General features: G+C 41.2%; 2 protein-coding genes across 9 annotated transcripts in view; both read left to right on the top strand.

The window, feature by feature from the left end:
* The window catches only part of SPPL2A (signal peptide peptidase like 2A), a 48,900-nt gene extending 46,055 nt beyond the window's left edge, over window positions 1-2,845 (top strand). For all 4 annotated transcript variants that reach the window (XM_038419655.2, XM_038419654.2, XM_038419658.2 and 1 more), the window contains one exon: window positions 202-2,845. In XM_038419655.2, the coding sequence (XP_038275583.2) occupies window positions 202-233 (32 nt within the window). In that variant the 3' untranslated portion in view covers window positions 234-2,845. The remainder of the gene's footprint in view (window positions 1-201) is intronic.
* Window positions 2,846-20,957: 18,112 nt separating this feature from the next.
* The window catches only part of TRPM7 (transient receptor potential cation channel subfamily M member 7), a 114,614-nt gene continuing 111,485 nt past the window's right edge, over window positions 20,958-24,086 (top strand). For 3 of the 5 annotated variants that reach the window (XR_006274781.1, XR_006274780.1, XM_043493874.1), the window contains exon 1: window positions 20,978-21,275. Coding sequence is in view for 3 of the 5 variants with exons in the window: in XM_043493874.1 (XP_043349809.1) it covers window positions 21,273-21,275 (3 nt within the window). In the remaining 2 variants the exon portion in view is untranslated. Of the gene's footprint in view, window positions 21,276-24,086 lie in introns of all 5 variants that reach the window. The other 2 variants (XM_043493873.1, XM_038419651.2) reach the window with 2 other exon arrangements.

Raw genomic sequence — 24,086 nt, forward strand, 5'->3', positions numbered from 1 at the left:
AAGCATTTGCATGGTGCAAAGTGCTAATTAATTAAAATAAGCTTGGATATTTCCTTTTCAGTCTTGTGCAGAGAATTTCCTCACTATATGCTGCTTAATTCCACTCTAATCTTTACTTAATTAAATTTCTCTTAACTAGATGAAAAGTTTGGACCAATAAGAAGTTAGTATTTTAAAAATAATAATCTTGTTTCTGCCTAGATGATGGAACATTTAGATTATACAGCGAATGAAGAAAGCACTACGACCGCCAGTGAACAGTCCGGAGAACAGTAACACTGAAGATTGTGAACTAAAATAGTAGTGGTCGGATTTTATACAAATAAAATTTAGAAAATTGACTGATTTTAACACTTACACTAGAGTATTTCATGTTCCAAATGAAAATTATCTTTTTTTACACTTGCACATATTTTTATGGAAAGGGTACTTATTAATTACATTATATCGAAGAGATTAAAATAGATTTGCTTTTTTAACAGACAATATATTTAGTAAAACTGTGCCTTATATCACTTTAAAAATGTTGTCTATGCAATTTTCTAAACATGTTATATACAATATATTTTTATACAAGTATATCTTGCCCCCATCTCCATTGGTCACAAAGTGACTTTCTGACTGATATTTGTTTAAAATTGGTTGGCTTCCACTACTAGGAATTAGACGTTCCCTTCACAGGACTTCTCTCAAACTTTCGAATGCAGAGATTGTGTTAATTAGATTATAAATAGTAGTGCAACTGTCTGACTGATTTAGGTCTATATATTAAACTACCTGACATAAGCCATAAAGGTGGATATGGTGCAACTCAATATGCTTTTATTTTCTGCCCCACATTGGCCTTTCTGTCAGTCAGAAGTGAAAATAGTACTACAATATATAATATAAACTAAACTTGATGCTTTGGTTTCTTTATCCAATTGCCTAGAAATCTAAATACAGGCTGTCAGAAGCTAATAAACAAGAGAACAGCAAAATCCAAACTTCAAATTGGTTCTTTCTTAGAATTTCTTTAATTAGGAAAAAAAAGTCATTGGAATTCTTGACTGCCTTGAATCTCTGGCCTGGCAATTTGCCCTGGAACCCCAGGCCTTGATCCTGCATCCGTGGACTTCAATGGGTGTAGGATCAGGCCCCTATAGAGGGAGAAGAATCCTCCAGCTTTGCACCCACCCAGTCCTGAAGTTTGGAGAGGAAGTTTTAAGAATTATTTGTAGTTGATACTGTACAAAATAAGTAGCAGTAATCCTTCCTATGTTAAGGCCAAAGCATGTGTTTAATTTGTCACTTAATCTTAATTTGTTTTGTTTTATTGAAATGTTCTAAAAATATTAAAAAGGACAGTGACCTAAATCCACATTTAGGAGAGTTTGATTTTGTGAACACTTGATTTTCTTGTGGAAACTGCAAATGGAGGAGATACCAAGGGATTAGGCCCATAATATGACAACAGCAGTTATGCTAACACTTTTTGACCAAAGAGACTTGCAGAAGCCTACAATTGTGAACCACTGAAGTGCACCCACTGCTAATTTCAGGTAGCATTTAAATGCAAATCTTCTTCCTTTTCTATAAGTGAATTAAGTTCTTACAGTAAGTGTCAGAGTGAGAGCCCTGGAAACTGCAATTCAACAGCAGACACAACATGAGCAATGGCAATGTAGGCTTCCCTGTAACATCTCACTTAAGTGATTCAACCATCTCACTTAGTCTCCACAACTCAGTCAATCATTGACCTTTCTGTAGAGACTGACCATAAGGATGCCAGCTGATGTGGGTGATTTAGCTGCTTTATTTGGTTGTAACTGCACTGAAACAACCATGGCCACAAAACCACTTTCAGACAGTGGTAGTGGTCACTTCATACTATCCTGAGCTAAACATACCCAGGCTACATCAAGGTGAAATGCTGTCCTATTCCATTATCGATTCTCTGAGCTATCCAATACCTCTTCAGTAGACTCTAGTCATTACAATCAATTTCAGGCACTGGAAATACCTCAATGCTTATAACATTACAGTAAATGTTGAGGTAATCTGAAATCAGCTTAAAAAATTCTCTACAGAAAAATAGGGTAAGAAGTCCTTTTTTTTTTTTTTTTCTCCTTTAAATTACTTTCTATTTCTAGTGCCAACTGCTAAATTGCTGTAGTGAAATTTAGCTTTGACATGCCCAACCTAAGTAAAAATGGAGTAGTAATGAGGGAGAAGTATCTCAAAATTTCATAAGCAATTAAGAGATCAAAACTTGGCATTTTGCTGGACTTTCAAACTTTAAAGGCTTCATAAACTCATGTAAAATGATCCTGTGTTTTTTCCCTCTGGAGGAATCTCTCTAATTTTATCTTATTAAACTTCCAAACTAGTTGATAACCAATCTAGTGTAAATTAAGGAGCTGTTTGGTAGCTTGTTTAACAATGTGTTCAGCGGCTTGCTCTGAGAAGTCTGTATTGCTCAAGGCCTAATTACTATTCTCTGAGGTTTCACACACACGCTGCAGTTTGATGGGATGTAAACTAACAATTTTTTTCTTAGAATGCTTGTGCTTGATTTAGGGAAAATATCAGTAAGATTAAAGTTTGATGTACGTAAGTGGTTAGTGTCGACTACTGAAACTTATTTTATGAATAGTTCAAGAGGACGTGTATTTTCAATTTGTTTTAAGAAGTTTTGGTGGTTTAATACTTTCAATTGGGGTTTTCTTTACACTAAGAGCCTTACTAGCATTACTTAATATAAAATTGTAGTTTAACTTTTTTCATTGTTTGAATACTGACAACAGCCCCCTCCCATGCAATTTTTAAATGATCACATTAAGAATGTTTTTAATAAATTCTTTTTAAAAGTAATTTGAGTAATTGCTTTGTTCTTTGTCTATAAAAAACAAAAACAAAAACTAGTACTATTGACCATATTAATAGTGATTCATGGTAAAATGTTCAAAAGTACACAAGTAACTTGAGAACCTAACTCCTCGCCTAAGTCTCATGGGTCTACACTGCAGAACTAGATCTATGTAAACCTGCATCAGTCTGGGGTGTGAAAAATCCAATTATGCCAACCTATCCTTCCATATAGACAGTGCTATATCGGCAGGAGAGTATCTTCCCCTTGACGTAGGTGGACTGCCTTTGGGGGAGGTGGATTAACTATGCTGATGGGCGAAGGTCTCCTGTTGGTTAGAAGCATCTTCACTTCTGTGCTACGGCAGTACAGCTGTAGCGCTATACGTGAAATCAAGCCCTAGGCTTTTAAGTCAGACATCTGAAAACTTTATCCACTGCCTAAAGCCTCTTAAAGTACAATCCTATTTTGAAAAGGAACTGTCTTGTTTTAAAATAGCACCTTCTTGTTTAGGGGAGGTACTCATCAAGTCTGGTCTCTTCTGTGTGAATTCTGAGTCAAATCCATTTACTTTATTGGCAATACTAAGAGTCCAGCAAACACTTGCTGTGTAGCTTTTAGGGGCATGATTTAGTGGGACTACTCATGACAAGTACTGTGCCTGGTAGCATTTGCGGAATCAAACCCTATATTTTAACTACTATACTTTTCCAATCTAGCTATAGGGAAGTCCCTCTGTATTCTAGTGTAGTCCACTACAGTAGTTTTACAAATTTCTAATCCATTACACCTCTGCACCTCTTGATGGTAATGGCTTTACATATGTCACAGAGGACTTCAATTGATGAGTGGTTTGCATAGTTCTAAGAATATAGTTCAGCCTGAAAAGTTTATTACCAGAGAAGAAAGAAGAATGTAAGAATGGCCATACTGTGTCAGACCAAAGGTCCATCTAGTCCAGTATCCTGTCTTCCGACAGTAGCCAATGACAAGTGCCCTAGAGGGAATGAACAAGTAATCAAGTGATCCATTACCTATCGCTCGTTCCCAGTTTCTGGCAAACAGAGGCTAGCGAGACTATTGCTGCCCATCCTTGCTAATAGCCATTGATGGACTTATCCTCCATGAATTTATCTAGTTCTTTTTTGAGCCCTGTTATAGTCTTGACCTTCACAACAACCCCTGGCAAAGAGTTCCACAAGTTGACTGCGTTGTGTGAAGAAATACTTCCTTTTGTTTATTTTTAAACCTGCTGCCTATTAATTTTTATTTGGTGACCTAGGAATAGGGGTTCTTGTGTTATGAGGAGTAAATAACACTTCCTTATTATTTTCTCCACACCAGTCATGATTTTACAGACCTCAGCTTATTCCTGGGGGCATTCTGTGCCACTGCACACGTGCAGAATTTGTCTCCCTCAAATTTCTTTGCTTCCCCATAGAAAAATGACTTCTGATGGGGAAGCAACGGGAAGCCACAAGAGTGAGCATGCCCCTTCTCAGCAAGGTGATGCATTGTTTTGGGCACCCAGAGCAGCCATGGCGGAGAGGTAAATCACCGTGGCGACACTGTCCCTTGGCCCATGTGCATGTCGGGATGGGGTGCAGCAGCATCGCCACATCCCGGTCTGTTTATTCTCATTCAGGTCTCTACAAATTCCAACCTTAACCACAGTGTGGCATATTCAGAACTAAAGATCAAATGTGTTTTCCCATCATTGCCCTACATAACCTTGCTATTGCTGTGTTGAAAATTTATACAACTGTTACAGGAATGCATTTTGTATTGTATGCATGCACTGACTCAGAACACTAGTCTAGTCTAGTCAACAGCTATGGAAATTAAAGTCAGATGGGAAGCAGAATTTAACAATATTTCATACCCAGAGTAACTTTTGAACTTGAATAACTAATACTGTCTCATTCATAGATTTTTACAAAATTGTGAAATCATTGTTGGGCTGTAATTCATGTATTCAGATTAGGTCTGATCATTAACTAATGCTGTGCCTAACTTGAAACCCAGGGGCAAACCTTCCAAACTTTGGGTCAGTTTGGATTCACGGCAAACCTTTGCAGCTGGCCTTTATCTCTAGCATAAGCTGAATCATAATATGGCTGAATTTAGGAGAAATGTATATCCCAGCTTTGTTGCTCAGGCCTGCCTCTTCCAGAAATGTCTGTCTTAACCATGTAATAGGGAGATGGGAACAAATAACTCATTTGTTGGAGCTTATTATGTGATGAGAGAAAAATACAGGATGCAGATAACTCAAAATTGGCTGAGATACTGTGATGACTTGCTTAAGTCACCCAGAATTGTGAGCTACTGTGTTACTACTTTGCCCTAGCAAGAGTGAGCTTGGCTTCTGCTAAGTTGTGTGTCAGGTTCCTGACCCACCAGCTTGCCTGCCTTGTCAGCAAACTCTTCTAAATTCTGCCAGGTAGCACTGAGTGAATCCCAATCCCCAAGTTCCTCAGAGACGTCTTTCTGCAGTGTCCAGTCCTTCTCACTGGACACTCGGAAGTTAAGTTTGCTGCCTCCAAAGAGACAGAGCACACAACAGGCTGTTAAGTTATCTGAAGACTTACACTTCACTTCAAGATGGCAGCACTGAGATGGCTTTGTAATAAAACAATAAGTTTATTAACTAAGAAATAGGGTTAAGTGATTTCAAATAAGAGTGAAAGAGATGAAAGGTTACAGATAAAACAAAACACGCTTTTTTGTGACTAAAACTTAACTTCAGCAAGTTACAATCTTTGTCTAAGCAGGTTTCTCATCTGTAGTCAGTTCCCAAAGACGTCAGTGCCCTTAGCTGAAAGATCCACCTTTCTCAGATTTCAAGAACTCTGGCCTCTTTTGTCCCTCAGCTGATGGGTGCCTCGATGGCTTTCCGTTTCTGCTTAAATTTCCCAAAGTCCATTGTCTGTTTCAAGTGTAAGGAAGGCTTCCTGGTGGTGTAAAGCCTCTGTCCACTTCATGATTGTTAAGTGGTCACCTTCCCCCCTTGCTAGTTTGATAGCTTTGTTTGCCTTATGTAAATATACTTCCATTTTTTCTGGCCTCTCCTTGCTCAGTTTACATTGGAGACACAGTCAAGCAGGTGAAACAATGTTCTTTTGTTTAGGACATGCTGGGTTTATGCATTGCTCACTGAATGTATTTCCAGCACACATCTAATTCTTTATACACCACACATACTTGCATTATGCAATAATACCAATGACCAGCGTGTTATCTGTTTGCAAGTGATACCTTACATGACACCTGCGAAGAGTGAGTTTGAGCAATGAGTATGTCAGGCCTGATGTGAGTTATGGTATGGTGAGCCCTCTGCCGGCTGGCATTTAGGAGCTCTGTGGGTCACAGATAGTGAACTTTTTAAAAAACAAAATCTATCTTTAGCAAGAACAAGAAAGAAAAAGTTTAGACAACGAAGGGGAAAGCATGTCCTGTATTAAAGACCAGCCATCCATTTTTAAGCAGAGGCTCCACTGACCCAATTTTAGGCAGAATGCCTCATGATGTCATAGTATGGTCCCAAAATAGCTTTTAATTAGATAATATTTGAAAAATTACAACATACATAGATTGTCTACTTCAGGTTATAGGTATTCTAGAGTACAAAGATTTAGCTGATAAGTTTACTACTAAATATAATTTGAAAAATGAATGGAAAGCAGGAATATTAGCAGAAGACAGGAGAAAAGCAAGTCACATCAATCTTCACTGAAAATAAACGAACAAAATGATACTGGCAGTTTCCCTCCTGAAAATAAGGGAACAGATATAGAGTAAGAAATCACTAAACCTTTGAAGAATAGTCTCGTGATAAGATAGCTAGTGTTTTACTTTTATTTTTTTACTCAGAGCTCTGTTCAGGAGAAAGATGGCCAATAGGTAAACATATAAAATGCATAAATCAGGCCCATCAATCTAACCTGACACAGGTAAGGATATATTACCCTCAAATGCCCTTGAATAGTTGGCATATTTTCTTTGAAGGCCAAGAATCAGCTTTCTTAAGATGCTGTCATTCTAACAGGGGAAAAAACTAAACACTCTGCTGCCTAAAAAGGTACCTCAGCCTGTTACTCTTCATTTTGGAACACAAAGGGCTTTAAATAGGTGCCCCGGAAATATATAGTTGCTTGATTCAAATCCATCTTGTCCTGGAAACCTGATCTTTCTGGGTTATAAGCTTGAAGTTTGACCTCTAGGAACAGTCATCTTATTTTTGTGACTGGGGTAAACTAGTCTTCTGCAATATTAAATACTCGCAGCAATGATGTAAATAAAACTCAAGTGGGTTTTTTAAATTATTACTGTCATCCACCAATCCAGGAAAATTTACTAACCACCATTATGAATGTGTGGAAGCCTTCTGCAGATGTTGTGTTTTGCATTAACAAGTCTTCATTAGGGAACTGAGCCAAGCCTGAAGCATAGTTGCTATTGATTTTCAACCCTCTGCTCCTTTAAGTGTTCAAAAATCTGTGTTAAATGCATGGATTTTAATCTCCTTTCTGCTTATTGAGGTGTTAATGGCTTCTAATTTGAGTTCCATTCTGCTGCTGGCCATATGTAACTTTAGTGATATTTCTACAGACTGAATTTCCAAAGCTTGTCTACATTTACCGGGGGATCGACACACGGAGATCGATGCATCGGTGGTCGATTTAGCGGGTCTAGTGAAGACCCACTAAATCGCAGATCGCTCTCCTGCTGACTCTTGTATTCCCCCTGAACGAGAAGCACAAGGGGAGTCGACGGGAGAGCATCTCCCGTTGACATAGAATAGTGTAGATCTAAGTATGTTGACTTCAGCTATGTTATTCACGTAGTTGAAGTTGCATAACTTAAATTAATCTCCCCCTGTAGCGTAGACAAGGCCATTCTTATAGCCTCGTACTTTCTCAGTAGATGACGCATCCCCTCTGTGGTAACTCAGCTGTAAATCTCAGAGGCTTCTGCTGCAAGCCTGTAGGCATGGGAGCCTTCGAATCAGGTCATGAGCCATAAAAGTTAGTCAACAGCTGCTAGATGTACTGTATAAATTACTTAACTTTTCCTTTTTGTTCCTTGTCAACACAAAATGTTTCAGGGTAACCAATTACATTTAGAAATAGTTTTATCCTTGTTTTGTTCCAATGAAAGCACCATTAGCAGGTCAAGCCCAAACCCAACAGTAAATACATATCTGCTCAACTTGGGATGGGGAGGGGTGTATGAAAGAGAGGAGTTTCCAGTCGCCTTAAAGCAGTGAATTATATCAAACAATTCTTCAACCTCCACCACCACTGATCAGTCCACAAAGAGTTTATGTTCCATAGCAGCACAGAATAATTAATTCTGACACATCCAGAGATGAGCAAGACATGTAATATAAAACAGCTACAAATCCTAAGGCACAGATGACTTCTTTCTAGCTCAAATCACCTCTGGAACTCCTTTGCACTTATCTAACTCCAAAACAACTTATTTTTTAATAGTTTTCTTTGGACTTAATCCTCAATGAGGATAAATGTGTCTCATAAGTTAAAAGTGACAAGGTATACTGTGTAAAGAAAGCTTTCTGCTAATTTTTAATGATGTATTGAGGCACTGAACACCATCTTTAACTTCAAATAAACTCAGTAGCACATTTTTTGTACTATGTAAACAACTGCTCTATTTTTTTAAACTTTTTTTTTAAAACAACAGAGAAATAATACTTTAATATGCTGTAGCAGATCTTCTACAAACCTTTGTGAGCTACAGCTCACTTCATTGGATGCATTCGGTAGAAAATACAGTGGGGAGATTTATATACACACCCACTATATTTTCCACCGAATGCATCTGATGAAGTTAGCTGTAGTTCACAAAAGCTTATGCTCAAATAAATTTGTTAGTCTCCCTGGTGCCACAAGTACTCCTTTTCTTTTTTCGAATACAGACTAACACGGCTGCTACTCTGAAACCTGGAACAAACCCTTACTCATGTCTGTAGCCCTACTGGCTTCAAGGGCTAATTGAATGGCTAAAAATGTTCAACTCTGGCCCTATGTAAGTGCAGGGCAATGGTGAAATTTTTAAATGCACAAAAGATAGGAAATTCAAAATTACAGTTCTCTCACAGCTGAAATGCAGCCATATTAGACATACATATATTTGTCATAAAGGTTAATGTCATATAAAGTAACACATTAAACATGTTACAAATACAAGAGAGGCCTGAGTTACTCTTCCAGTAGGAATCGTAATGGACTTTCCCGATTTTGGTACACTTAAAAGCTCAACAGTAATATATTTTGCACTTAATTTGTATTATATGGTTTATTCTCATTACTGTGAGAGACGGGGTAGGATTCTTTCCCTTGAGAGTGCTATCAAAAGATGGTGATTGGACATCTTGCGAAATTCTTATGGATTTATGACTACCGGCTGCAGAAAACCAGCAAACAGGTATTTCTCCTTTGTGCTGCATTTTTTTTTAAAGAAGTTATACACAATTACACAAGAAAGTAAAAAATATTTTCTTACCTGAGCTGCAAAGAGATGCAAAATAAGAGAAGAAGCTTCAGCACTGACAAAAGAACTAGCTTCCTTCGTCCTTCCTTCCTCCCTCCCTCCCACTTTTAGCTATACCCAGGTCTTATACGAAATAGTGAGCAGTTCAGGACAGGGACTGTTCTCCTACTCTGTGTTTATCCAGTACCTAGAACGTGGTGCCCCATAGCTACTACAATAATGCAAATAAATAATAATAAGGAACTAACTGAGGAACAAGAGAGTAAAACACAGAGCGCTGTTTCTCCTTCTTCACTGATTCACATAAATGGAATATAGACTGAAGAAGAAATCCTTATGGTGCTCCTATGAGACAGAAGTATGAAAGTTACTTTTGCCACAGAGATTTGACCCAAATAAAAGCCATTTAATTAATGCATCTCTTTGTTTATGTGATATGTTATGGGAACTGGATTAGAAGCAAACCATGGGATGCTTTCTTGAGAGTAATATGAAACCTGTGTGTGTGCTGCTGCCACATTTATACTACTTAGAATCTGCAGTCTCTCAAGAGGGTAGGTGCAGACTACTATAAGGTTTAGTCCAAGTTTTACACGTTTTCATTTTGGTGTTAGGAAACTCCTTTCCAGTATACTGGAACCCATCCAAAGTTCAGTGGCAGTTTCTCTTCTTTCCAGCTAATACATCTTGGACATCCACCATCTTTCTTGATGCAATGTATCAATTTTTAAAAAGTACAGCTCCCTGCGCTCAGTTACTTCACATGCAGAATTCCTACTGATATTAATTAAAGTTTGGTGGCTAGTGTGACTGAATGATCAGACGATTAAAAGGTCTAATATTGTTAAAGCAGTTATTAAAAAGAGACAGTATTGTACAAATAAAAATCTTGTTTTTAATTTAACAATATTCTATAGAAGAAAGATATCATTACTAAATTTTTCAGGGGAAATAGGCCAGAGTCACCAGTGGCATTAAATTTACTCAAGTCAGTGGAGTTACAACAGGGAAGAATTCAGTCCATTGTGTTTAAATGTTTTCATAATAATAAGTATATTATTTATAAAATATATATTGTACATTTAAACCATGTCAAGGTGTTGAATTTTAGTGTCTTTTAATATATGCCTGGGGTGGTTTTGTTTGAAAGTATTAGGATATAATTGAGAAATGTTTTCATGACCTGCCATAATAAACTCTGTCAAATATTGTTTTGAATAGATGTTCAAACTCAGATCTGTGTAAAAGTTTTGAAACATATAGTTTAAATATATAGACGTTGGTCCTAAAAATACTTACATACACAGGTATCTTTACAGACAGGAGTCCTCAAATGTTTCCAGGATTGGAACCACAGTCCAATGTGAGGGCCAAAACAAGACCTATGCACTGCTTAAGTGCCATTTAAAACTCACTTTTTGGCTTTGAGTGGTCTGGAGACCTGAATTTCATCCATTATGAAGAAATATTGCTCTATAAGGGCACCTGTGAACTTGTAAACCATCTACTGCAAATGTCTGATTTCTAAAAGTCAGTTATTTGTAAATTATTTCTCCAATATCATAGTGTGCATTTTGCAGCACCACACTAAGTATTTTCTCAAAGATTCAAAGCAAAACAGTAGCCTTACAGACATAGCAGAGCCAATGACCAGTATGTCACGCGTGACTGATACACAAGCTGCAACAAACATATTTGACACCTGTCGGTCATTCTGGGAAGGACAGAGCCAGTTAAAACTCAGACAAAACAGTCACAATCATAAAGATTCCAACAAAAATAATCATTTTGTAGCAAAACTTAGTAAACCATACAGCTGTGATGAAACAAAATTGCAGAAAGGGAGGAAATAGAGTAAATATACATGAGCTGATTCTTCAACAAAAGGCACCCTACACTTGCTCTCATCCAAAATAGGCAATTGCCCTCATGCACTTCTTGTCAGCTACAGGGGTTTATGCATACAAATGCAGATACATGGAGGCGCACACACAGAACTCTTGTGTGAGACTTTGCCCTATGTAAACTAAATTTTAAAACAGTATTTCGTAAGCAGCAAGTATGGCACACTATATGTAAATCATGGAAAATATTTTCATAGCAGCAATGTAAGTGGCTACTACTGCAGGAATTTTTGTATACATTACTGGACAGGGAACAGGCACAATTCTATGTATATAAAATCAGATTTTCAGAAAAAAGTGTGTACATTTGCAAGTCATCCAGCACTACCTTGCTCATTAATGTAAATTTTCCCTCCTATTACCACATTTGAGGGTGTGTCTTCACCCCAGACTTAAACTAGTCTGAGCACATGGGTTTGTCTAGTTCAGGTGTATGAGCAGCAACACTCAAATTACTGAATCCACACTGGTGTTGAACTCGCCAATGTATGTCATGAAGACTGCTGACAGGATAGCTCATGGTTCTTTCTACTGCAATAAAATGAGCCGATCTATAATTCTTTACCAGTGAATTGTGGAAGAACTTATCTGTGCTTCTGGGCACTGGAGGACTATCAGCGCTCAAGTGGTTAAACTGCACCATGCTATAAAGTGGGTGGGTTACCAGCCAGAGTGAATACAGCACTTGGGGGCTGAGTCAGCTAGCTGGGGTTGAGAGCAACATGAAATGTGGCTGAGAGTGTTTTGTGTGTGGGCAGAAGGGGGATTAGGGGCAATAATTCAACTGTGAAGAAATGTCTTTATATTTCTTTTAATAGCAATTTATGCTTTTGTTCAAATGTAATGTTTTCTGCATCTCACGTTGAAGGCAAACATTTCTATGTACGCTTAAACTTATGTATGTAAGTCAGGGGTAGGCAAACTTTTTGGCCCAAGAGCCACATCTGGGTATGGAAATTGTATGGCGGGCCATGAATGCTCACAAAATTGGGGGTTGGGGTGTGGGCTCTGGGGAGGGGCTGAGGATGAGGGGTTGGAGGTGCAGGAGGGTGCTCTGGGCTGGGACCGAGGGGTTCGAGGGCGGTAGGGGAATCAGGGCTGGGGTAGGGGGTTGGGGCACAGGAGGGTGTCAGGGATGCAGGCTCTGGGTGGTGGTTACCTCAAGCAGCTCCCAGAAGCAGCGGCATATCCCCCATCCAGCCAATGGGAGCTGTGGGGGCGGCGCTTGGAGCGGGGGCAGCCTGCAGAGCCCCCTGGCTGCCCCTACGCTTAGGAGCCAGACAGGGGACATGCCGCTGCTTACAGGAGCCACATGGAGTAGGGCAAGCCCCCGACCCTACTCCCCGGCAGGAGCTTGAGGGCCAGATTAAAACATCTGGAGGGCTGGATGTGGATCCCAGGCCATAGTTTGCCCATGGCGATGTAAGTAAGCCCATTGCTTAGACTTAAACACGTGTTAAGTGTTTGCAAGATTGGGATCTAAATCAGTATTATGTGACTTTTTTTAACGGTTATTAAGACATGCTAGTTAGCTTTAAATATGCATAATTTTCTCTACATTGTCATTGACAATCTCATAGCTATTATAATTTGTTTCTCAAATATACATCTCTGAAACACTGTTCCGTAAAAGGATTTTAAAAACTAACCCTTTGCTCATACATTAATTATGTTTGCTGTCTTAAAGTATGTTTGTTAGTGCAAGATAGAGATTGCCGAATCCTTGAGATCTCTTGAAAACAAGGTGTGTAACTCTCGAGTCAACTGTATACCAGAAAACAAAATCTGGTATAAATATAAATGAAATAGCTAATAGTTTTAAAACTGTGTAACAGCCAATATACTTTGGGGGTGAAACCTGGCTCCATTGAAGTCAACTTGCCATATAGTAACTTGCTGAAATATTCTATGTTTGGTCCATAAGTGAAGGTATATTTTGTGTAAAATTTGAGAAAAATCTCTTCTAAAACCCTATTTCAGGAATAGGAGGAAACCCTAGGAATGGGAAAAAATCCTGAGTCATGTGATTTTTGCTACATTCTGCAATATTCTACACATTCAAAATTTTCACTTTGAAAAATCAAGCTTGTCTTTTTTTCTGTTGTGTAGCTGCAACTGTCACAATGTGAAAAGATGTGCTCCTACCTTGTTAATGAACCAACCTTGTGCAAAAAACCCAAAGGAAACCTGTAACTGGGCAAACAGCATTGGCAACAAAGCTGAGAACTCCCAAGTCCTACCCCTTAACCAATATGGCAAGCACTTTAAGGTATAATTAAACTATAATGTGCCAAATTTTTACCTAGTGTAAATCAGTGTAACTTCACTAACTTCAATGGAGTTATTCTGACTTACACCAGTTAAGGTTCTGGCCCAATGTAAGGAGAATCACCTACCTAATAAAGTTATAGAATAACTCTAGCAACAGTTGTTCCTCTTCTCAGCCCCCGGAGCAGGGTCTTTTCCTGAAAAGGGGATATGGTCAGAGTGTCATCCTGTTCTGACAATCCTGAGCCACTGTAATAGCTCTTTGGGGATTGTGAATAGTTATGTGTAAGTTGGAGGAACCTTTCCAATATATCACTATTGGAAGATAAAATGCTGTTCACAGACACTTCTTTGAAAAAGGCTCAAAGTAACTGAAATGAATTACACGGAAATAATCAGACTCTGAATTAACTGAAGATCACAGAATGATCCTTCTATGTTTGTATCCCTCTAGAAACTGAGCCACCTGCCCTATAAAAAACATATTGTAAAGTGACCAACTTATAAAATGAGAAAGACAAACATGTGCTTGGGGGAGAAGGCTTGGAAACTCCACCTTGTTAAGAAAGTAAATGAGGTTTGTTAATTACCTTTTCTGCCATCGATGACTCTAATAAGGGGAAAAAATGTTTCTACACATAATCTATTTGACCTTGGCTGGGGTATTAACCTGATTTCCTTATCAGTTAGTAATTGTGTTTGGCTTAACTGCTTGCATACCAGCACATACTTTCAACAACTTGAAATGTACATCCCTAGGTTCACTACGTATCCAAAACCAGACTTTTTCATAAATTACCCACTTCTTTTACTATAAGAAGGAATTTCCATTTGTCTTTCAATGGGAAAGTCAGTATTTCTTCTGCATGTACATGAGAGCAGTTAAGCAACCTTTCCCAAATATTGTCTGCTTGCTCTGTTACTGATTATATTGCATTATAGGGACAAGGGGCATTTTTAAAGAGCCTCTTTATTATCTCTTAGCACTTTTTATTGCAATGAGATCAAGTTACAACTGGTTTAGTGAGATATAAATCTTAGTAGGCATGAGATTCCTAAACCTATGGCAAGTATTAGATCACTGTGATACTATATTTCAGCTTCGCTAGTAGCCAGGATAATTACAAAATAAACAATTGCCCAGAATAAACAGTCAGTGACAGGTTGTTCGTTTGATTTTCAGATGTAAGAATGAAATAAAAAACACCTTAATTTAAAGGAATAAAGCATCTGTTTTGAATTTAATGACAAGAGGAGATTGCATCAGCTAAAGGACGTGGAATTTAGTAGAATATAAAATGACGTTTCATTATTTTCCCTTTATTCACAGGTGACTGCTGACGACGGACATCTCACTTGGAAGAAAAAAATGGTGTCTAAAATTAATGAGTATTGTGGTTGGGAAGCCATAAACCCTTAATTAGAACAAGTAAATGTGTAACCTTCTAAGGCACTCTGAAGTTTACTTTTCATGCCTGAAAATGTATTTCTCCTCACCACCTGCATCTAAAAAGAAGTCTGAATATCAGGGATAAAAACAGAAGATTTCATTTATGATCTATGAACAACTGACTCTTTCTAGGTGACTAACTCTACCGATTTGTAGGCTATCCTGCTTGAAAACTCAAAGGATTAAAGGGGGCAAGGTACTTCCTTGAGCCTCATACCATTTGTTCCATGGCATGGGGAGTAGTAGCCTCTGTGGAGATGCTATTCCCCCACCTCGCACCAACGGGTGACCCTGCTTCCTGGGAGCAATGGTGAAACAGAAAGGGAGACTGACTCCTTTAGTTACAATCTGCCCCCCAGGCTACTCCAGCAGCGGCTGTCCCGTCTTACTCTCAGCTGATCACAAACTGTTTAACTAGCAAAGGGCTAGATTGTCAATCTAATTGCAACTCTGTAGAAGCAGTAGAAAAAAGATGTGGTTTAGTCTTGGCCTCAAGATATGTTCTCCTAAAATGATAGCTTGTACAGGAATGTCTCAATCAAAGTTCTAATTTGGCCTCCAGCTACCTACCTCTTCTTGATTCTTTTGGCTTTACAGCACATTAAAATACCTGTACCTTCTGCAGAGAGAGGAGGCTGTATTGTCTTCAAGTCAGGATGAGATGCTATTCTCCTGGGCTCAAAGCTGTCTAGATTTGTTAGGCTGACTTTAAAGTGGAAGGAGGAGGGCGAAGGAAGTGTATTCATTTACTAAATACTCTGGCTAATGAAGTGATAAGGTGGAAAAGAGCAAGGAGGAAATAAATGGATTTGCATAAATTAAGGGACTGATTTTCAGAGGTGATGAACTCCTTGAGCCTCTTGAGTTTAGATGAGTTGAGGGTTTCAGCACTTCTTAAAATCAAGCCCCAAGAGTCTATGTTCCAGTGCTATGAACATGGGAAATAAGCAAGACTAGCCCAAAATGATACCATATGAAGAAGAGTGTGACCTAGTTGTCATAACCAAAACTTGGTAACTTTGATTGGTTTAACCTGTGGAGATGAGAGAGGGACATGAAAAGGAGGAGACAGACTAGAGGCACTCTGTCAAAAGTACTTACAGCACTGATGGGAATTCCACATTCTTGCTGCTTTTCCCCAGGGAAAGCCCTTGAAATTCCTCTGGAAGATTGCCTCTGCTGCTACCATTTGTGCTTTCTCACCCAGCATATCGGTTACAATAAAATGGACACCATTCTTGTCAGTTTCACCCAGCTGGGGTGGCAGCACTAAAGAGCTGAGGTGGTGCAATTTTCCACTTCTTGTATTCAGATCTGTTGCAACTTGCTACCAGTTCTTGGTGCATTATGTGTTAGCTTGGCATGTGGGAATGAGTGATGTTCTAAAGTGGCTGGCCCACAGAGAGGATCAGATGTACTGCTCCTGTTAATAGTTGGTTATCCTTCAGTTCAACCTGCAGAGCTGTGTGACTTGGAAGCTGAAGGACCAGGATGTTAGTTCCAGCTATCCATTTGTGTGACTGTTACAAAAATGTGTCTGTTGCTTACAGCCCCTGAATTTGTCACAACAATGCTATCCACTGCTACTCTCACAGATATTTGTCTCTGTTATTGGAACTTTAAATGGAAAAAATCATTACCTTCCGCAACAAGAAGAAAGTCAAGGAAAGTGTGGGCCCCTTACTGAGGGAGGCAACCTAGTGACAGAGGATGTGGAAAAAGCTAACGTACTCAATGCTTTTTTTGCCTCTGTCTTCACGAACAAGGTCAGTTCCCAGACTACTGCACTGGGCAGCACAGCATGGGGAGGAGGTGACCAGCCCTCTGCAGAGAAAAAAGTGGTTCAGGACTATTTAGAAAAGCAGGACGGGCACAAGCCCATGGAGCTGGATGCGTTGTGTCCGAGAGTGCTAATGGAGTTGGCGGATGTGATTGCAGCCATTGGCCATTATCTTTGAAAACTTATGGCGATCGGGGGAGGTCCCAGATGACTGGAAAAAAGCTAATGCAGTGCCCATCTTTTAAAAAAAGGAAGAAGGACGATCCAGGGAACTACAGGCCAATCAGCCTCACCTAAGTCCCTGAAAAAATCATGGAGCAGGTCCTCAAGGAATCAATTCTGAAGCATTTAGAGGAGAGGGTAGTGATCAGGAATAGTCGGATGGATTCACCAAGGGCAAGTCATGCCTGACTAATCTAATTGCCTTCTGTGACGAGATAACTAGCTCTGTGGATGAGGGGAAGGCAATGGACGTGTTATTCCTTGACTTTAGCAAAGCTTTTGATACGGTCTCCCACGGTATTCTTGCCAGCAAATTAAAGAAGTATGGGCTGGATGAATGGACTAGAAGATGGATAGAAAGGTGGCTAGATCGTCGGGCTCAACAGGTAGTGATCAATGGCTCCATGTCTAGTTGGCAGCTGGTATCAAGCGGAGTGCCCCAAGGGTTGGTCCTCGGACCGGTTTTGTCCAATATCTTCATTAATGATCTAGAGGACGGCGTGGATTGCACCGTCAGCAAGTTTGCAGATGACACTAAACTGGGAGGAGTGGAAGATACGCTGGAGGGTAGGAATAGGATACAGAGGGACCTAGAGAAATTAGAGGATTGGGCCAAAAGAAATCTGATGAGGTTCAACAAGGACAAGTGCAAAGTCCTGCACTTAGGACGGAAGAATCCCATGCACCGCTACAGACTAGGGACCAAATGGCTAGGCAGCAGTTCTGCAGCAAAGGACCTAGGGGTTACAGTGGACGAGAAGCTGGATATGAGTCAAGAGTGTGCCATTGTTGCCAAGAAGGCTAATGGCATTTTGGGCTGTATAAGTAGGGGCATTGCCAACAGATCAAGGGACGTGATCGTTCCCCTCTATTCGACATTGGTGAGGCTGGAGTACTGTGTCCAGTTTTGGGCCCCATGCTATAAGAAGGATGTGAAAAAATTGGAAAGTGTCCAGCGGAGGGCAACAAAAATGATTAGGGGACTGGAACACATGACTTATGAGGAGAGACTGAGGGAACTGGGATTGTTTAGTCTGCAGAAGAGAAGAATGGGGAGATTTGATAGCTGCTTTCAACTACCTGAAAGGGGGTTCCAAAGAGGCTGGATCTAGACTGTTCTCAGTGGTAGCAGATAACAGAATAAGGAGTAATGGTCTCAAGTTGCAGTGGGGGAGATTTAGGTTGGATATTAGGAAAAACTTTTTCACTAGGTGGGTGGTGAAGCACTGGAATGTGTTACCTAGGGAGGTGGTGGAATCTCCTTCCTTAGAGGTTTTTAAGGTCAGTCTTGACAAAGCCCTGGCTGGGATGATTTAGTTGGGGATTGGTCCTGCTTTGAGCAGGGGGTTGGACTAGATGACCTCCAGAGGTCCCTTCCAACCCTGATATTCTATGACTCTATAAGAGTGTCAATGCAGGGAAATATCTGCAGATCAGTTCCACGTAATTACATCAGAGCTTGTTTCTCATGGAATATAAATCAATTTCCTGAAAAAGTATTTTGATTTGTGTTTTCTGCTACATTTAGGTATACTTAAGTGTTTAGGGTCCAAATCTTCTATCCTTACTCACATTGATTTGAATGTACCACACATTGTACACAAGAGTGGCAAAATCTGGTCCTCAGGTAGCTGCAACTCAGTCTGAGATTCCCCCATCCCCCTACTTCTGTAATAACTTTGGTGTTTTTGCATTGTGCCTAGTAAATCAATTTTGTTCTTGATACTGTGATTTGCCTCCAGACTGCTTTTTGTCACTGGAAAGAAAGTACTGCAAATAAGTGGATTAGGTAAGAGTCAGTAGTTAACAAAACAGTAATGTTAGAAATCTGTTTTTGGAGAGTGATGTTTTGCTAGACCATTAGTATTTGTTATGGTCAGGACAGCAGGATTAATTTCTTAACTGAAAACACGCTTTTTGCTATCTCCTGGAAACAATCTGCAGATTATTCCAGTTTGAAATTTCTTACAGAGGATTTACCATGGAAATCCATAATGAAATTCTGCTATATTTTAAATTAATGGCATAGATTCCAAAGTGTGCTAGTTTTATTTTTTGTCTATAAAATAAGGTTCCTGCCCTGAGGAGTTTACAATACAAACAGGACTTATTACTGACAAAAGCAATCAGTTCCAACCATAGTACATTTTTCTGCAAATTTTGTTCCACACACACGACATACACTCTAGCATAGTGTTAATGAAGAATTCTCTCCCTTATCCAAGCATATGGGTGTAACCTGCAGGGAAAGCTTCAGTGATTATGAGATTTTTTTAAACTTAATTTAAATAAGTTGAATTACCATAGCTCACTTTTGAAATACACCAACTGTACTCAGAGTAGCAGCCGTGTTAGTCTGTATCCACAAAAAGAACAGGAATACTTGTGGCACCTTAGAGACTAATTTATTTGACAGGTTTCAGAGTAGCAGCCGTGTTAGTCTGTATTCGCAAAAAGAAAAGGAGTACCCGTGGCACCTTAGAGACTAACAAATTTATTAGAGCATAAGCTTTCGTGAGCTGAGCCCACGAAAGCTTATGCTCAAATAAATTTGTCTCTAAGGTGCCACAAATACTCCTGTTCTTTTTACCAACTGTACTGTGCATTATGAACTGGGTGCATATTAGTGACCGGTTTCTATGGAGGCACATGTATCAACATTGAGAAACACAGCAGTTAGGGCTTGATTCTTTGATGTCCTGACCACTTCCTTGAGGTGCTAAACACCCTCATATCACAGCAACTTTAATAGAGTTGAGCAGCTACTTTCTGCATGCCATCAGTGCCTCAAGGGATCAGCCCTAAAACGTTTCACCCATTCCCCAAAGCTAGTTCTGTTTTTGCATGAAAAATCTTAAAAATTTTAAGAGATAGGCATGGTAGGCCCCCATCAGGAACGGAGTTAAGTGACTTGCCTTTGAATAATATGGTTCCAGTTAAACTGGTTTCTAACAAACTTTGAGAGGGGCCTACTCTTGCCATGTTGAAGAACTGGCAAATCCCTGTGCTAGCTTTAAAAGCTTCTTTTTAGTTTTAAAATGTTTCTTTGAGCCCCAGCTATGCTGTACAGGGTAAGTTAAGTTGCTAAAGGCTGATGCAAGACATTTCCTCACTCCAACAGTCGAGAGCTAGCCTCTCAGTCCTTGCTACTAGGGAAACATGGGACCTGAAATCTGATCTTTCCCAGAGCAGCAGTGTAAGGTACAAGCCTGCTGGACTGTCCCTGTAGGTTTTTTTCCCGGCAGTGAGAGAGCTCACTACAGCTGGTTTTAGGCGACTGTACTAACCAGGAGAACTTCTGATTGTTGCAGGCCAAGCAGTGTCAATTCTGGGGGGCTGGAACAGCTGACCTGTTAAGGATCCCTAATTCTGTTATGATTCCTCATCCCATACACAGCAGAGAATAACTTGTGCACAACACACTCAGATCAACATGCCCCACTCATACGCTGGGACCTGCTGGAAAACCTCTCTTGGCAGTGAAGATAAGAGGGTGGGCTGCGATCCTCCATTTCACGCCAATTCGCTGGGACGCTCGCTCTAAGGGCCACCCCAGCCCTTGAGGGGGGGGGGGGCAGAGGCGGCTGCCTGGGAACATCGACAGCTGGCTCCGCGCCACGCACAGAAGAACATTTCCCGTCTCGGAGCCGAGGCGCGTCTTTCAAGCGACCCGCAGTGCTAGCCCCAAAGCCCGCCGTGCCCCAGCCCTTTCCCCGGTGGGAATGGGCGACGCTGGCTACGAGCGCCGGGGGAGTTGGTCACGCGGCAGGGCAGCATCCCAGCGGTGCAGATTTGCTGCCGCAGCAGCGTTTCCCGCATGGTGGGTCTTTGTCCCTCGGGTGACCCTGGCCCGAGCCGACCTTAGCCCTGCGGGCAGGGGAGAGCTGAGGGGCCGGGCAGGGGGCACTGGTAGCGGGGGAGAGGCCGGCGTCTCCCCCCGCGCCCGTGCGTCTCCCTCCCCGCCGGGGGCGGTGCGCGCTGACGCGGCAGCGCTGCTGCTCCCGGCCTAGGGGAGTCGCACAATTATGAGAAGGAGCCGCCGGGCCCGGACCGCCACCGCCACCGCCGGGTCCCGGAGCAGAGCCGCCCTCGAGCCGCCCCGCTCGCCTCCTCGCCCCTGGAGCGCTGTCCTCTCCCGGCCTCTCCCTGCCCAGCCCCCCGCAGCCGCCGAGCTCAGCCCCGATAGATGGAGACAGGCCCCGCCACCGCCGAAGCACGAGCAGCAGCAGCCCGGGCCGAGGAGAGCCAGAGCCGGCGCCGAGACCCAGCCCGACCCTGAGGAGAATGGTGAGGGGCGGGGGTGGCTGGGCTTATCTTGTCCTACCTCAGCTGCGACTCGGCCCCGGGGAACCGCGGCGGGTTCGCCGGCTTGGAGCGAACCGGTCCCCGCCGGCTGCTTCGAGCCCGAGCCGGCCAGGGCCGCTCCCGCCCGCCCCCTTGGCGGAGTGGGGCATGGGGCTAGCCCATGGCGGTCCCGCCCCGGCTCCCAGGGCTGTTCAGCAGGGGGGTTACTGACGCCTCACACCGCGCTGTCATATGCGCGCTACTGCGGGGGGGGGGAAGAGCCGGCTCAGGCGTTTCCGTCGTAAGGCGCCCGGGTGCCGGCTCGCCTAGAGGGGCGCGCGGCTCTCCGAGAGGTCGCCGCACGTTTCCTGGAGCGGCTGGTGCCTTCCTTCACCCTGCGCCCTCCAACAAAGCGAGTTTGGTGTCAGAATAACCCTCTTGCTAGTTTTCAGTGTTTTGTTTGTGTTGTCTCGTTAGCCTCTCTCGGGACTAAATAACCCAAGTTTCGTCATACTTTAGATAGGCAAGAGCCTGCCATTGCACGGTACTTTTCGGCATTTATCGTAGGTGGGCTTGGAAGGATTTGATTTTTACCAACAAGTGTCAATTTGACCACAAAAAGAAAGGGAGGACTTGTGGCACCTTAGAGACTAACACATTTATTTGAGCATAAACTTTCGTGGGCTAAAGCCCACTTCATCAGATGCATGCAGTGGAAAATACTGTCGGAAGATATGTATACAGAGAACATGAAAAAATGATAATAGCCCACCTTAATCGGTTACTCTCGTAAGAGTTGGTATGGCAACCATTTTTTCATGGTCTCTGTATGTATATCTTCCTATTGTACTTTCCACTGCATGCATCTGATGAAGTGGGCTTTAGCCCACGAAAGCTTATGCTCAAATAAATTTGTTAGTCTCTAAGGTGCCACAAGTACTCTTTTTCTTTAAATAGGTGAGTTAGTTAGAAATCAACGTGATTACTCCATGACTATTTAAGTTATTTAAGTGTTTTCAGAGTCAGACCTTAAATTTGTTTCAGTTTGGTAAACTTTCTAATCTGTTGTGCAGAGGGGGAAAAATCACTATTTTGTTCTATTAGCAGGCTTCAGGTTGGATGTTCATCTGCTCCTTTTATCTTTTGCTGTTCTTATTTTCGTAATTCTCATTAAACTGGGAAAGTCTGAAGGCATTTTAAAATGTGACTTCTCATTCAGCAGGGAAATATGACAAAGCAGTATAAGCGTAAATGTTTGTTTTAAAATGTAACCATGTAATTCTCCTCCCTCTATGTATCTCTTCACTAGCTCTGCCTAGTCTCTCACATTTTAATTTAAGCTTCTTGTCCTTTGAGGCTCTGCATAATTCCCTCTGCTTATCCAGTTTTGTTTCTTATCATGTTGGCCCTGACTTCTCTGCTCCACTAATGATAAATAAACCTGGATGCCCCATTCATTTGCTTCTCCCGCAATCATCTCTACCATTTTTCCATTCCTTCCCTTCCTTAAACTGATGCAGTAGGCCCAAATTCACATCCTCTTCTCCTTCAGAGTCCTTAAAACCCACCTAGATTGTAATGCTAACACAATGTGGCTTTTTGTACTCCTCTAGTAGAGAGACTAGATGCACAGATATAAAGAGAGAGATGTTGAATCTTTAAAAGAGGCAAAGGTGTTGAATCTTGTTACTTTCTGAGGCTACAGCAACACTGGAGAGCTTACAGCAGCGCTGCTGTAAGCTCTCTAATGTACTGCTCTAAACCGATGGGAGGGAACTCTTCTGTTGGCTTAGCTACTCCAGCCCCTGCAAGTGGCAGTAGCTGTCAATGTAACTTTTGTCGCTGGGGGGCGGGGGGGTAGTTTATTCAGACTCCTAAGTGACATAGGTTATGCTGACATAAGCGGCAGTGTAGACATAGCCTCAGCTAACAGACCTGGTCCTCTGGCTTGAGGAGTAGAGGTTTTTGGTTTTGGGTTACAACTAGCCTGTGGGTGTTGAACCTGGGACCTAAAAGCATAAGGAGTTCATACATATGCTTTTGTTGGGTAATTATATAATCTTGTTGCTGTGTTTACGTTCTCTCCTTCCCCACTCTACTGTTTTGTTTTCCCTTCATTGTATTGTGTCACTTAGATTGTAAACTTTTTGAGGCGAAGACATAGGATGCATTTTTTTTGTGCTCAGTAAATAAACTAACTCACATGGAATACTTCAATTCCAAGTTATGTAAAACAAAAGAATGTCCAATACCTATTTGTTTCACAGGGTAAGATTATTAATGGTGGTTTTATGTTTTTATTAAAATGAAACAATCAGCTTGATGACCACATTTGTTTGAAAATATTGTACCTTTTGTTGTTGCAAATAGCACCTGTAGCTTGCAAAGAAGTGTGGTTTAAAACTCCCCCTCCTATATATTCAATTTATTTACAATTTATAGGCAATTTGTGACAGCACTTTATATACAGGTAGAACCCTCAGAGTTACTAACAACTTGGGAATGGTGGTTGTTTGTAACTCTGAACAAAACATTATTGTTGTTCTTTCAAAAGTTTACACCTGAACATTGACTTAATACTGCTTTGAAACTTTTCTATGTAGAGAAAAATGCTGCTTTCCTTTTTATTTTTTATTTTTTAAAGTGCTTACATTTAGCACAATACTGTAATGTTTTTTTGTCTCTGCTGCCTGATTGCGTACTTTTGGTTCCAAATGAGGTGTGTGGTTGACTTGTCAGTTTGAAACCCTGTTGCTCATAACTCTGAGGTTCTACTGTAGTCAGTTTTTCTTTCTCCCTGATGGAAAGACTATT

The sequence above is a fragment of the Dermochelys coriacea genome, chromosome 10 (genome assembly GCF_009764565.3).
Source record: "Dermochelys coriacea isolate rDerCor1 chromosome 10, rDerCor1.pri.v4, whole genome shotgun sequence".
Lineage (NCBI taxonomy): Eukaryota > Metazoa > Chordata > Testudines > Dermochelyidae > Dermochelys > Dermochelys coriacea.